At 46.8% G+C, this 14,789-nt stretch overlaps 1 protein-coding gene across 1 annotated transcript in view; it reads left to right on the top strand.

Annotated features, from left to right (window-relative positions):
* The first annotated feature begins 10,696 nt into the window (after positions 1-10,696).
* RNF169 (ring finger protein 169) overlaps positions 10,697-14,789 on the top strand; it is a 4,677-nt gene continuing 584 nt past the window's right edge. Inside the window, 4 exon segments of the mRNA XM_009877188.1 lie at positions 10,697-10,774; positions 11,671-11,783; positions 12,339-12,438; positions 14,164-14,789. The exon segment at positions 14,164-14,789 is cut by the window's right edge and continues 15 nt beyond it. Of these exon segments, the coding sequence (XP_009875490.1) occupies positions 10,697-10,774; positions 11,671-11,783; positions 12,339-12,438; positions 14,164-14,789 (917 nt within the window).

The following is a 14,789-nucleotide window of genomic DNA, read 5'->3' on the forward strand; positions in this document are numbered from 1 at the left end:
GGTCAGACCCTGGAACAGACTGCCTAGGGAGGGGGTTGAGTCGCCATCCCTGGATGTGTTCAGGTGTCACTTAGATGTGGTGTTGGGTGATGTGGTTTGGGGGTGAACTTGTAGTGTAGGGTCAGTGGTTGGACTCGATGATCCCAAGGGGCTTTTCCAAGCTGAATTGTTGTATGATTCTATGAATTTTTGGAGAGCACCAAAGCATCACTCTTCTGAACACGGAAGCTTTCACTGTGTCAAATATTTCTCTGCCTTCTTCCTATTAACTGATGGACTTCTTTGGTTTCTCTCTTGCTTGCACGCCTAGGTCCACTCTTTGGTGGCTTCATGCACCTTCTCCCAGCTCGCCAAGCCGAGCTTTTGAAAATAAAGAAATGAAACAACAAGTGCAGGAGAGAGCAATGCTTTCTGTGCCCTAGCATCAGTGCTAGGGAAGCTAGGTTGCTCCGTTTGGAACATAAATCAAGGAAAATTAGATTCTTCTGCCCATCTGCTCTGACACGACCCTGCCTGGAGCACTGAGGTCCTAAGCACAAGACAGACATGGACCTATTCAAGCAGGTCCAAAGGAGGCCACAAAAATGGCCACAGGAGCACTTCTCCTGTGCAGAAAGGCTGAGAGAATTGGGATTGTTCAGCCTGGAGAAGGCTCCAGGGAGAGCTTCTTGCAGTCTTTTTACCAAGACCTATAGTGACTGGACAAGAGGCAACAGCTTTAAACTGAAAGAGTAGGTTTAGATTGGACATGAGGAGGAAATTCTTCACGATGACGGTGGTGAGACACCGGAGCAAGTTGCCCGCAGTGGTTTTGGATGCCCCATCACTGGAAGATCAAGCTGGATGGGGATCTGAGCAATCTGATCTAGTAGAAGATCGTAGAATCATGGAATCATTTAGGTTGGAAAAGACGTTTAAGATCTTTCGATCCAACCATAAACCTTACACGGCCAAGTCCACCACTAAATGGCCCTGTCCGTGGCAGAGGGGTTGGGCTGGATGATCTTCAAAGGTCTTTTCCAACCCAAACCATTCTGTGATTCCATGAAAATGTGTTCAGTAGGCTTGTCTTAGGAAGATTATTGAAATTATTGGTACTAGCCCATTTAGAATTTAACAAGTGAGGGAGAAGTGACAGTATGTTAATAGCCATCAACCACATTCATGTTTTTCTGGTGTTATTTCTTGCTTTAGCTGAAACTCCAGGCTCAGAACTAGATTAAATCTATTTTTGTCTCGTTTGGCTGGGCACAAGAACTAGTCTTCTGCAGCCTGTTGTGGTACAGAAGCTGCTTTTGAGGTGAAAAAACTGGTTTGGGAGGGTTGCTGCTTTTTTTTTTTCCCCTCAGTAGATTGGTCATAGCTTGACTCCAGTTCTGTCTCCAGTTTGCTGTGACCACAGATGCCTGCGGCAGGGCAGGAGCAGGAGGCTGGCTATGCTGCGTCGTGTCCTAACCGTGATGTGAATCTTCCTACTCCTCCAACCTTGATTCTCCCTCTTACAAAAAGGTGGAGAATTGTGGCTGAAATGTTCGGAGTTTTAATTTATTTTTTCCAAATATGCCCCAATGCACCAACAGTGAAGTATTTATGTCTACATGGAATATGCCGTTGGCATATCTTCATGTAATTCAGTTAACATCCTTTGAGAAGAACTGGAGTACCTGCTCTTGTTGGAAAACTGTTTCCAAACCTCTCTGTAGCCAGAAAAGTTTTAAAGTTCTGGCTTTGTGTGTGTTTGAAAACATTAAAGGTCTCATCTTCATCTGGAAGTATAAACACTAACTGCTGGAAGTTAAAAGTAAAAAAAAAAGGTGAAAAACTCAAGGTTTTGGTTATCCCTGCCAGGAATAAAGGGGAGAAGGAAGCTACAGAGTCTGTTGAAGTTTTGTGGAAGTTGGAGTGAGGAGGATTTGCTCCTGTGGATGGCAGAGCTTGCTTTGACTTGCCCAAAGGCATCGAAACCTGGGAGCCTCTGAACGACAGGCAGGAAACCGAAAGGGTTCTGAATCGAGTTCAACTTGTTTTTATTCAAGCCGTGTCGCTGAATTCACCAGATGGATGTTTCTGTATCTTTTGCCAGGAAATAGAAAATCTCCTGGCTGGGAGCGCGGGTTAACGGGGACGGTGTGTAACGCACGCTTCTGTGCTGACGTTGGGAGGGTGGAGTCGTTCAAATGTCTCTTAGAAAGAGAACGAAAGTTAAATAATTAGGAGATCTTTTGTCCCCTGAAACAGGGCAGAAATCAGTTGTTTTTTCCAAGATTGAGCACAATAGGATGACACGCTTGCCTGCCAGCATAAAAGAGCAGGATGCTGGGTTTGATCCTGCTGCTGCCACTGTTTCGATGCCGTCACCCTGCGCGGAAGGAGCATCGTGTTGCCAGCCTTCCCAACAGCCCTTCCAAGTCAGCTTCATTGAGAAATCATTTCTTCTGACCCACAGAGGACTTGAGAAGAGCAAGCAGGAGTTTTGCTACCAAATCAAGTCACAGGCCATTTCTTCCATCACCAAAACAGCCAAGCAGCCTTGTCCTGGACATGAACATCCAGAAGTAGCCCACGGAGGAGCTCTGGAGGAACACGAGTGATGCTCTGATCTGATGCCTTCTTCCCCAGCTGCCGCCCGGAGCGAGGACAGGTCGGCTTCGATTTGCAGGTTGCTGTCCTGATGGGAGCATCCTTGGCCTGGGGCAGCCACTGTGCAGCATCACTCCACCCCAGAAGCTTAAAATGGGATTGTAAACGTAGAAATACAGCAGTGCGTATGGTTTTGGTTTCATCTCTTCCTCACAGAGTCAGAAACTTGACCCATCTGTAAAATACATAAATTGGTGCATAAAGATGCTATAGATCAAATTGCCTCTGCCTGGCTTTGGATCATTTTAGCTAAACCAGCACAACTTTGTAGTTAAACGTTGTTCCATTATTTAAAATCTCTTCTGGCTTGCTGAACCCCTGTGAGCAATGAAATGAGAGGATGTGGCTTGTCTTTACTGCTGCATGTTTCCCTCGGGTTAGCTCATACGCTTTTATTAGCCTGGAGGGAAAAAAAAAAAGACACCTTTTTAGCATTGAAGATAAGGTCTGAGACAAGCCTTAAACACTCAGAAGTAATTGAGGCTTCCTGCGGGCACGTTACAGATTGCTGCTGCTCTTGGGACTGCCTCCGTGGCAGTTCAACTTGATAAAATTCACAAAGAGCTGGAACTGCTCAAGGACACAATTGAAAAAAACATTCTGAGAAGCGAGTGGAAAGGTTCCAGCGCGGCCGGTTGCAGGCGCGGAAGCAGGAGCGACGCGTACAGCCCGGCCTCCCCAGCATCGCCACTGCTCTGGGGTTTTATCGCATGTGTTGGGGCATTTTGGTTGGTTTTCTATAAAATCCCTTCTTACTCACACAGGAAGAGGGAATAGCAGCCTTTTTTTTCCAAAAAAAAAAAAAAAAGCTTTATAATCTATGCTTGATTACAAGCGTTTTGGGTTTTTTTACCCCTTTTAAAGTAAGTATTAAATAAATACTTTGTGATTTGTTCAGCTCTGGCATTGGCAGCGTTCCCTCTCGTCTAGAGGGAAGCTCCGGACTTTACGCTCACACTCACCACTTGGGGTGGGAGTGAAGTTACGGGGCTTTCGTCTGTGAATTTTAAAAGCAAACTGGTGGAAAGCAGGACAGGTGAGAACAGGATTTAGGCAGCCTTTCAGTGGCACCTTTTGGGCTGTGATCTGTCCCCAGGGAGGAGGCAAACACAGCCTTGAACTGGAGAGGATGCCTCCCGGGGCAAATTTTTCATTTACTTACCCCACCGCAAACTTTTCATTCCGGGCCAACGTGTTTGAGGGATAAAAACGCTTCCGAAACAAAACATGCGGTGGAGCCGCCGCTTTATATCCCTTAATTTTAGTGAGCTGGGAGAAAGGAAACGCCGCCGATGTTTCCTCCTTGCTTGTACCCATTTCATCCCAAGCACATGGGGCTGACGAGCTGTGCTGCGCCCTGCCTGGAGTTCTGATGTGGGCTGAGCTGGGATCATCGCTCAGGGGTTGTTGTTTGGTTCTGCTTGTTCTTTTTTTCCACCCAAGCTCCTCCGACTGAGCAGCAACTTGCCCAGACTTGTGCTTCGCGGAAACGGGAGCGAGCTTTGAGCCTGACGGAAAGAAAGGAGTCGTTTGGGGAGTAACAAACTCCGGGGACGGAAGTTAAACTGTAACCCTGTGCCAATACGCTTTTGGCTTCTGAATTCCCGAGGGGAAAGGGAGGAAGCAGGAGCAGGACGGGGAATTCCTGCCGGACGGAGCAACTCGCCTGCCCTGCTTCGAAATCCTGACCTGGCGGAGCGCGTTGCCAGCGGGATGAAAGCTGTGCTTGCCTCAGACCAGCAGGACAGCGCTGCGAACGGCTGCAGAGGTGAAGGGGACAGGGAGGAGGAAGAACTCCTTATACAGAAAACCAGGAGTGTTAAAACAGCAGAAGGATTCGGGGCGTTGCGCTGCTGCACTCACCCTGAGTTTCTCGGGTGTGAGGCTTTAGCCTGGTTTTATTTCTAACACTCAGATTCCCTGTGACATCTCAGGACTGTTACTTAACCTCCGTGTTTACGCGCTCCTAATGCTCCCCCCGATGGCTTAACTGCTTGTCAAGAACTCTTGAGAATCTCAGAAGTAACTATACAAGTGCAAAAGGGCATTACTCGGCCCTCCTCCTGCCGGTGTTTCTGTCTGTTAAAACAGAGCTTTGGTAGCGGCGTCGGGATATGAACGTACGCGCTTGAAAAAAATACCACAGAACCTCTTGTGGAGTCTGTGGAGAGCTTCCCTCTTTTTTTTGGGAAATAAGGGACAACCCCAGCTGTCATACACTAAAAAGCATTTCCTTTTTTCTCTTTTTTTTCCCTTCTCTTTCCAGACTTTATATTCAGAGCACCCATTAAATTAAGCAAACCAGGGGAACTCCGAGAAGAATATGAAAGCCAGCTGAGGAAGGTACGGTATTCTGTGTAATTGCACTTTTTCTTCCAGAATAACTTGGATTTTTTGCACGAATGCCATCCTACCTATAAGGAAACCTGAAGGGTTTTTTTATTCCTGCTCTGTAACAAAGGTCATTTATTCCCTTTGTGCTGTTCAGCCGGTTCAGGAAAACGTTGGCAGTAATCGAGCGTGTAGAAGCCAGATTTTGCTGTCTTAGGCTGCCCTCCAGAACATGGAAATATACCTTCCTCGGTGGATGCCGACCGACTGGTCGGTGTTTGACAGAGCATCAGTAGTTGTGGATGTAATTCCATAAAGACTTTTGCAGCATAAGGCATCTCCTGCAGTAACATCCTTCTCAGAAACAACCTAATCCAAACTAGAGCTTTCTGTTTATTTTTAGGAAAGGGAAAAAAAAAAAAGTTATTTAAAGGCAAATAACAGAGAAGAAAAGCTTTGCAGCCAGTTAGCAGTTAAAGTGTGGGAAAATATTTTCTACCTTTAAAAAAGGCGCTTTTTTCTTAATCTAAATCATTCCAGTATCTCCAGTGGCTAGTTTTTTTATGGAAATTGGCTGCTTTTTAAGTAAGAAATGTGTCAGTGGAAGCAATGACTGCTGCAGCTGAGCGGATAATTGAGACTCTCAACGTTGTCGTGTCCATAGGGCTGGGAAAAGGTTGGACTCGACGATCTTGAAAGTCTCTTCCAGCTGAAACTGTTCTATGATTCTCACGAGAGTTGCCTGAACATTTGGTGTTGCCACTCGTAGCTCCTTCCTCTGCCCCAGGACCTGTGCGTCGTCCTGCCAAAACGACGTGGACTCTGCCCCGCTGCTCGTGTCTCTGTCAATAGATTAATCACTGCTTTGGGGCCTTCACCCCTGTGATGGTGTTTGGCTCTGGGACGACCTCTCACTGATCAGTTTAACTTGCTGGGGAAAAAAGAACGGGGGGAGGCGGGTTCATCACGGAAGAATTTCCTTTGGGTGTTCGCTTGAAGATCTCGACAAGCGCAGAAGAGGCTGGGAAGCTGACGTTTAGTTAGAAAAACGGTCTCGTCCCCTGAGCTATGTTAAGTAGGGAAATGCTGCTCAGGAGATATTTAGGGTAAATTACTTGTCTGGGAAATGCACGTGAGAACACAAAAATGTGGAAGGGTCTTCTCTTCTGCTTGTCGGCGCGTGGAATTAGCGGTGACGGCGACGGGCAGCGTCACTACAGGCAACTATGACCGTTCATAGAATCATAGAATCATAGAATGGCCTAAACTGGAAGGGACCTTAGAGATCATTTGAATCCAGTGTTCTTAAAAAATGCAATCCCTTCCCTGGTCCGGGTGACTTTCACTAGGGAGGCAAAGCACACTTGGTGCCTGAAGACTTGTGACTGGTGGCATTTTTAGCAACAGTGAGACACTTGGTTGAGAAACAGTTGGTTTAGGCAGCGGTGTAAGACTTAAGCGTACAGAAATCTTATTCATATGAAAATCTAGTTTATTAATTCAATGGGCATCCCTATTTTGGGGATTTGCTTGGGTTTTCTTCACTGTAACCTTTAGGATGAGTATACTCAGGGTATCTTTGGCTTAAGAAGAAATAAAGCTTTCCACGTAGCTATAAACCGTAGACCTCGCTAGGGTTTTATAAATCTCTTCGAAGCAGTGAGTGGGAGACTTTCCATGGTGATACTGGAGCTAACTCAGCATCCATCCGACCAGACTTGTTGCTTGATGTCTTCAATCCAGCTGCAAGGCCACAATTTCCCAGGTGTCCGGAGGAGCAGGAGCCACCGGACTTCACTGAGGCAGGATTGTAGCTCCGCAGTTTCCCCAAGCACCTCCAGCCTTTTCCTTGTCTGGATCTTCCAGAAGGATTAAGCCATCTTCTCTCCCATAAAACTTTTATAGAAACGTTGCATCCGTGCAGGACAAAGCGGGTACTTTGTTCACCGCTTGTTAATCCCAGTCGCTCCGTTGTTGACTTGAAATGTTCTATCTAAAGTTGAAGTGAGCGCATCTGAAGCACGGTCGGGCTGCAGCTGAGCGGGTTTTTGCATCGACCGCTTGACTTCAGCGGGAAGACACCACGTGCAGTCGGATGGCGACACTTCTCACTTCCCCACCAATCAAAAGGAAGCACTTCAGCACGTTTTTGACATTCTGGGCACGTTTTTGTCTCGTTTCTGTTCAGCCTGCTGCCTTCCTCTTTTTGCTCTTGGGCAGATGGGAGATAGGTTTCTTGCCCCCGCTGACTTCAAGTCACTTTTTATGAATCTCATGTGAAAGAGCTGGTGGCACAGGGAGATTCTCTGGCTCATCATCTAGGAGGAAAAGGCAGTGGAGTTTTGCTGACAAAACAGCTCGTGCTTTTCCTCATCCCAGACAAAACTGCAACTTGGTGAGAGTTTCTTGGTGTCTCTGAGCTTCTGCATTAAGCAGGAGTGGAGAACTCAGGCTTGGGAATGAAAGTTTGTTTGTAACTGGGCTGTGAGGCAAGAGGTTTCATCTCAACTTCCCTGCCTATGAAATGGGGACAACCCGTGCTGGCTTTCCTCGTGAGGGTGGGAGAGGAGGCTTTTACGTCTCCCAGATGTTAGAAATCCTAGCTCTTGACCCGCTTCCCAGCCTTTTGCACTTGAAAACAAAGTGGTTACTATAATTATGTACTGAAGAATTTTTATGTGAAGTGGATAATCTCTCAGGGTAATTTTCTCAGCTGGCTTCCAGAGCGAGATGAAACATTTTCTGGCTGCACAGGGCAGCGAGCTGCTTTATCCTCTCTTCCACAGCGCGCTTCCTGCGCTTGCATTTCATATTTTCCCAAAGGAGGATGTTGTTTTGTTGTACTAAGAAACCTCGTTCACCGTCTTAAGACTGTCTTTCTATCACAAGCAGCCTGTTGCTCGTAATCACACGTAATCAGGAGGGAAACTCCTACCTGAGGCATGTGCTGACATGCAGCTTTCCAGCAGCACGCGTAGCCGGAGCAGGCTAGGGGAGCGAGCGAGCAAAGCCGGGCAGTTCGTGGCATGAAGAGAAGATGTCAAACGTGAGTTTAGCAAACTTTTGGAAACAAATGTTAGGATCTGGCATGATAGTGCTGAAATTCTCACCTCTCGAGTAATTCTTGAGCAAAAAAATGAATGTTTGCTTGTACCATGTTTTTTTTTCCCCTGCAGTTTCAGTCTCTGAAAGGGCTGCAAACAGGTTAAAATGCATTTTTTGAGAACTCTATGGCTAATAGCAGCTGATGGTCCAGTATTTCAAAGATACTGCTCAGATCACATAAAATACTTCTCCCAGGGTAGATGTTTCATACCAGCTTTTTTCAGTTCCTGGTCCTCATGTCCTGGCACAGGATTGCCATGTTTGCAAGTAAATTCTCTGGGAGATGTTTTACATTAGGCTACTTGAAGCGCTGGGTTTTTTTGTAATTACTCCAAATTTTATCATTAGAGTTTGGTTTTCTTTGCAGCCTGAATTCTGGACCTAAATTCTTTTTTGTTTCTCATTAATTAGGAGTAGAATCCTGTCGTCATTTTTTTCACCTTGGGCAGAGCTTGTGCTTGCACTTCTCCTTAACTGTGCCACGGGCTTGCCCAAAATCCTTAAATATTGTTATTATATACGCTCATGGCTTTAGATTTGGGAATTGAGTATGGATTTGTATGTTAGGCAGCAAAGTGAAGATTTCTATATAGCTTGCTGCCAGGTGACAAATGTTGGGGTAGTATTTCAGCTGGCCAAAAAAATAGTCATCTTGATGATAAGCGTTGATGTGAGCTTGTTTTTCAGAGACTTAAAAGAGGCTCCTTAAAGCGCAGAAATATTGTTCCTGGAATGTGCAGCAGACTGATCCTCATGCCTGCATCATGTGGCCGTAATCTATATTAGTCAGACACTGTGTTGTAGTTATTGCTTGAGCTTATTAATAGATCAGGAATTTGAAGATACCTCTTAAAACAACTCTAAACGAGAAGTCAATCCAGTCTTTGAAAACATTTGCTAAACACCCACGATCAGCCAAACAGTGGGGTTTTTTTCCCTCATTTCTACCTTCTCTTCTCCTGCCTCTCTCTTCCTGGTCTCCAGGGGTTCAGATTCTGAAGGATTCGGGTCCTTCCTTATCTGAAAATCGCGACTTTCTTCTCACCTAACGCATCGCGAACTCTATTTTCTGTGTCATCTGCGTGTCCGTGCTTTTTTTCCAACCCCCTTCTTCAGCAGGGAAGAGAAATACTAAATTTTTGGGGAGGAATGAGGAGCTGTTGCAACGTTGCCCACTGCATTCACGGTGCAGTGCCGTGGGGTCGGTGCTCGAGCTGCCTTGAGCTTTACTGGAGGGGACCAAGTCCCCCAGCACTGCTCTCCTTGGAGGCGAGGGGGAAATTTTTGGTGGTTTGAGAAGATCGGAGGGACGGAGCAGATTCTTAAGCACCTCAGATGGAGCAACTCAAAGGGAAGGAATGAACAAAAGTATTTGAATTCCTACTGCTTACCCATAGCTCTGATTCATCAGCATGATGGGGATCAATCAAAGGTCACGCTTGTTGTCCCAGAGTTTGGGTAGAGGAAGGAGGGAGGACCTGGTGTATATATACACATATGTAGAGTATTTATGGCCTATACATCAGTCTGAATTTGAGGAAGAAGTGAGAGGCAAACTGGGTGAACCATGAGAAGGGAGCTGGCTGATGTTCTCCTGGGCAGGGTCGATGGGATAGTGTTAAAGTATGTACTGCAAAAGCCTGTTCATCAGGAAAACCAGGTGGAAAGGAAGAGAAAAGGGAGTTTTGAGTAGCAAGTCTGCAAAAAAAAAGAGGGCCTGGCAGAAATAGGGAGTTTGATTCCTTAGGTAAGGGAAAGGGAAATAATGTAGGGGGACAGGCAGCCCATCAGAGCCATCGGTCACGCTGGGGATAATCCTTTGGGTCAGGAAGAAAGAAACATCTCTCCAGGAGAGCCTGGCTGGAAGGAGCTTCTGGACAGTAAAGTTCACCTTGGATGATTAAAAGGGATTGCAAAGTGACGAGTTGTGCTTTTCTGGGGGGAAGGAAGGAAAGCATTGCACTTCTCTCTGAAATCCGCTTTTCTTATTACCGTACTTGCCCAAGCTCAAGAATGGGTAGGGGATCTTCCGGGAAGATCTAAGAATGCGTTAGAATTGGAGAAAACCAAAAGGAAATAAAAGGGAGCTGTTCCTCGTAGGAGGTGGGTCGGGTTCCCCATGGGAAACCCGTTGTCATGTAGGTGATACTTTCTGTGTGCCTGACAAATGGTCAGTCATAGGCCATCTGAGGAGTTAAAATTGAAATGCTTGGAACTACTGGCTTGCACGTTTTTATTTGCAGTATGATTATCTACAAGTAGACAAAAGCTTTTGCCTCTCTAGAAAATAACGTGGCAGAGGACTCTTTGTCAAACCCTGGACCTAACGGTGCCTTTGCTGTTTTGTGATATTTTTGTGGAGTTAAGGCATTGTAGAAGCAAACCAACTCCACGTTATTGCAAGAGAGAGAGTGGTGATGTGTCTAGAGTAGAGAAAGGAAGGCATAACATTAAATTACGTGGCCAGGCTCTTGGAAAATCACTTGTTGGCAACCAGGTGTAGGACTTAAAACATTTTGAATACGCTGTCTCCTTTGCCATTTTTTTCCAGCTGAGAGAAGAAAAACTACAAGAAGAAAAAGCTTCTGAGGATCTGATTCACAAGTTCATTCTAGATGACATGGAAGTAGGAAAAAGAAAAATGGAAGAACAGCAGAAAAAAGATGAATCTTTAGTACTTAAAGCGAACCAAGAGTGTGTAAGTAAGGTTGTGCTTCTCTTTCCTGTCCACGTCATAGGCATTGACCGAGAGGTGAAATGCTGCTAAGGCTCAGTCCTGGAACAAAAACTATTTTTTTTAAGACCTTGACTAGCTGAGTATTTCCTGTTCCTGCCCGTCGAAGCTGGGAGCTTTCATCCTTTGACACAGGGGAGCTTTCCAGGATTACGTGATTGACTTCTTTAGAGCCCTTGAAGGCCACGAGCTGACAGATTCTGGAGATCTGTGTTAGTGAGAACTGTCTTCTAAGGTTGGTTATGACTGCAGATCATCTTCTGCAGATCATCTGTCCCTCGCTTTTGCCGGCGCTCATGACTGAAGGCGCAGCTCTATCAGTTAAATCTGTAGAGGTAACTGCTCTGCTTTGTGTATCCTTGGCCTTCAGGCCTATATGTGTTTCTGTGAAGATTTCTCCATGAATCTTCTACAGCGTAAGTGCACGATACTGTAGTCCAACAGATTATTTAGGATGAGTTTTGTCTGGTTCTTGTTCCAGTTGTGAGACTGCGGGAAATGCTCTTTAAGATTTAAAAACTGATGTGCTGATGTGTGGGTGCCAAGTAACGTCCCATAGTACCTTTCTTGTCACATTTTCTCATGTTTCCCCAATCAATAAATTAACTTTCTTCAGTGACTTGACAGCTACACAGAGGAGCTGCGTGCTTCTTTTTGCATTATTTATGCTTTTGAGCTGTTAAGCTCCGGTGAGGAGAGCTGTACGAGCACTGCTGGCAGGTTGCATTCTCAGTTTATGTCCTCTGGATGTTATCAGGACGGCAGTTTTTGAAATCTTTCTTTTTGCAAGAAAGAGCTTTATTTTCCAAGTGATTCTTTTTGTTGTACGTGTCAGCTAACTCTTCCTTGATTGACTTCAGTTTCCTGAACGGCTCTCGGATTCAGAGAACGAAGAACCGTTCCAGGGCAAGCAAACGCATCGATCGGCTTTTGTTTCCAAGACCAACGCCTACTCCTTCACTTTCCTTTCAGGGTAAGGTTGTCCCAATCCAAAATAAGTAATAATTTTTCTGGAATTTTAGAACAGACTACTTGGCAGAATTTATTGTCTGTCTGATTACCTCCTACCTGTTAGAAAATCCTGGGCGTTATCAAAGTCGGTGTCAATCCCATGAAGCAGAAAAATTGCTGCCTGTGGATTGAAATGAGGGAAATTGTTAAAGTAGAGAATTTGGCGTGATGAACTCAAAAGCGCTGGATCCTTCTCCAGCACAAGTAGTAAGAGATAGCATCAGCCCCAGGCAACTTACCGGTGAAAGTAAGAGCGTGTTTCTGCATGAGAAGCACAAGGGTTTCCATAACGTCGTCGTTAGCTCTGACCTCTAGCCGTAGGTGCCTGTGTTTAGCCTGGAGCCCTTGAACACGGACCGGGGCCCTGCAGCACGTCCAAGATTCCTGGATCCCTTTACCCCGAGGATGTAGGAGGCATCTCTCGCAGCCGCCTGCCCCGCAGGCAGCTGCTGCTACTGTTGGGGTTGATGGTTCCTGAGGTCACGAACAATCTGTTTTTCCCCCGTCTGCTTTTCAGGAACCTGACTGCCAAGGTGGAAAGGAGTCGGAGCTGCAACGACACCATTCAGGAGAGATCAAAGAGCAGGCAGAGATCGGCCCCGGCCAACAAAACAAAGGTACGGGGCTGCGTCTGGTTACACGGTGTTTCTGCGTGTAAATGTTGTTATCGGAGCACCGGCGATCTGGAGATAGAAAATACTGTGCGTGTGGTGCTGCCGGTGCCACGTTATCGCCACGGGGCCAATCATTTCCTCACAGCTCTCAATAAAGACCTGCTGGATTAGAAATTACTAAGCAGAAAAGTAGACAGCTTACAGAGTTGTTTGTTAGCATCGGAAGATGATTGGAAGATGGAAAGGTACTCATCACGCTTCTCTTGTAATTAGTTCTCTTTTCAGGGCTGAACCCCCAGCCGACTGAAGAAAAATCTTGCACAAAAAAGTCCTCTCTTCTTTCCCCCTTCTCTCCCATTCTTCCTAAAGCTGTTTAAGCAGAGCAAAACTCATTGCTGTCCTGATGTTGGCATACTTCAAAATGAGCGGCCCTTGTGAAGCGCCGCTGAAAATCTGAGCTGGAGGGTTTTTTCAGGCTTTTCCAGCAGTAATGGCTGGATACCTTCCGCTCCTTGAAGATGACCTTTGCATCTGCTGAGCCCGCTGCCCGGCCCTGCCAGCAGAAGCAAATTTTGTCCACTCACTCGTGTCCTAATCTCTGTCTCCTAAACTCTGCCTCCGCTCTGAGGTACCTCTCTGGCCCGTGGGATCCTGGTGGCCGACAGCAGCAGCTTCAATCACAAGAGGTGTGAGTTCAGAGCCCAGAACAGCTCCAGTGTTTCTCCACCGCGGCTGCTTGCTAGGGCGTTCCACCTCCTCCTCCTGACATCTCCTTCTGGGGCTCAGGTTCATCCCAGATGGATGAAGGGAGAGGGTTCAGTTCCAGAGATCCCATAAGGAGCAAAAGCCTCTGCAATCCTTTGGAAGGTTAGTTTTTTAAGCAGATGGTATATAGGCCTGACTAATTAACAGTTGCACTACAAGGCTGTTTCATAACCTTATTTTTGACTGAGTAGAAAGAACTTTCTTTTGGGCTCAGCGGGGAAAGGCTATCATAGATCCAGCTAGCTGCTGGGTGAAACAATTCCATCTTAGAGCTAAGAATAACATCGTTTGCAGTTGTGTCTGTGCAGCTTTTATTTCTGATTCATTTGTGGCTGGATTCTGTCACATCCCAAATGTAACAGCATTAGGAGATGGTCTTGGGAGAGGACAAGAAATGTTGTTCTTAAGCTCTGAGGTTGTCTCAGGCAGTGTCCAGTGCAGTGGCTGCAGAGTGGTCTGGGACCGCTCATCAGGCTGGTTCCACCAGTCTGCCTCAGGCACATAAACACCTTTTCTCACTCCGTTTTGCAGCGCTGTTTGTTAAACCTGGGCCAAGTATTTCTTTTTTCTCTTCTACAGCTTGGTAGGGAGCAAAAAAAGCCCTTTGGAGATGATTTCCCTTCAAGAGAGCATGGCTTCCTTCAGCCAGGGTTGGTGCCGTGCTTCTCAGCTTCTCCTTGTCTTACCTTGGTCCAAGCATTTTGCCATCAGAGTGGTTGCCACTTGTGGCAAGGACAGCTCTTGCACGGAAATAAATGTGAGACCCAGATCGTGCCGGACTCTGGTGTCCCCTCCCTATGTTTATATTGGCCACAAGAGGTGCCGTGACCAGCAGAGGCTGCCACGGATGTTCCAGAGAGCTCTCCAGCTGTGCAGCCGCGCGTTCTCCTGTTCTCCTCCCGCGTGCTTGTCCCTGTTCTTCTCGGTGGCAATCTTTTTGAGCTGTGGTACCTTGCCTTGCAGGTGCCACCTGTCACCAGCACGTCAGCACCGCTGGTTGGAGTTTTGTCGTCCACCCAAAACAACCGTTGCCTCTCCGCCCCGGACCTGACAGCAGAGAAACGCCCAGTTCTCAACCCCGTTTCGTCCCTCTCGGCCCTGCACAAGCCAGAGCGCTCCATAAGCCCGGAGAGCAATGACAGCATCTCGGAAGACCTAAACCACTTCAAGCCGATCGTCTGCTCCCCGTGTACTCCTCCAAAGAGGCTTCCGGACGGCAGAGTTCTGAGCCCTCTCATTATCAAATCTACCCCGAGAAACCTGAACCGGAGCCTGCAGAAGCCAACCACCTACGAGGCCAGTCCTAGAATACTGAAAAAATGGGAGCAGATATTTCAGGAGCGCCAGATCAAAAAGACTCTCTCTAAAGCCACCCTTACGTCCTTGGCGTCAGAGCCTGGGGAAGATGTTACAGTTCCTGACGTCACCAACTCCAGCACTTGCACTAAAGAGCAGCCGCAAATGCAGAGCGATCACCTCCCACCTGACACAACAGGAGAGCCTCGCCCTGAGCTGGATTTCTTTCCTTCCATCAGTGAAACGAAGCCGGGAAGAGGGAGCGAGAAGACCAGAGATTCGCAAGCCTTAAC

This window comes from Apaloderma vittatum, unplaced genomic scaffold (genome assembly GCF_000703405.1).
Source record: "Apaloderma vittatum isolate BGI_N311 unplaced genomic scaffold, ASM70340v1 scaffold10729, whole genome shotgun sequence".
Classification (NCBI taxonomy): domain Eukaryota; kingdom Metazoa; phylum Chordata; class Aves; order Trogoniformes; family Trogonidae; genus Apaloderma; species Apaloderma vittatum.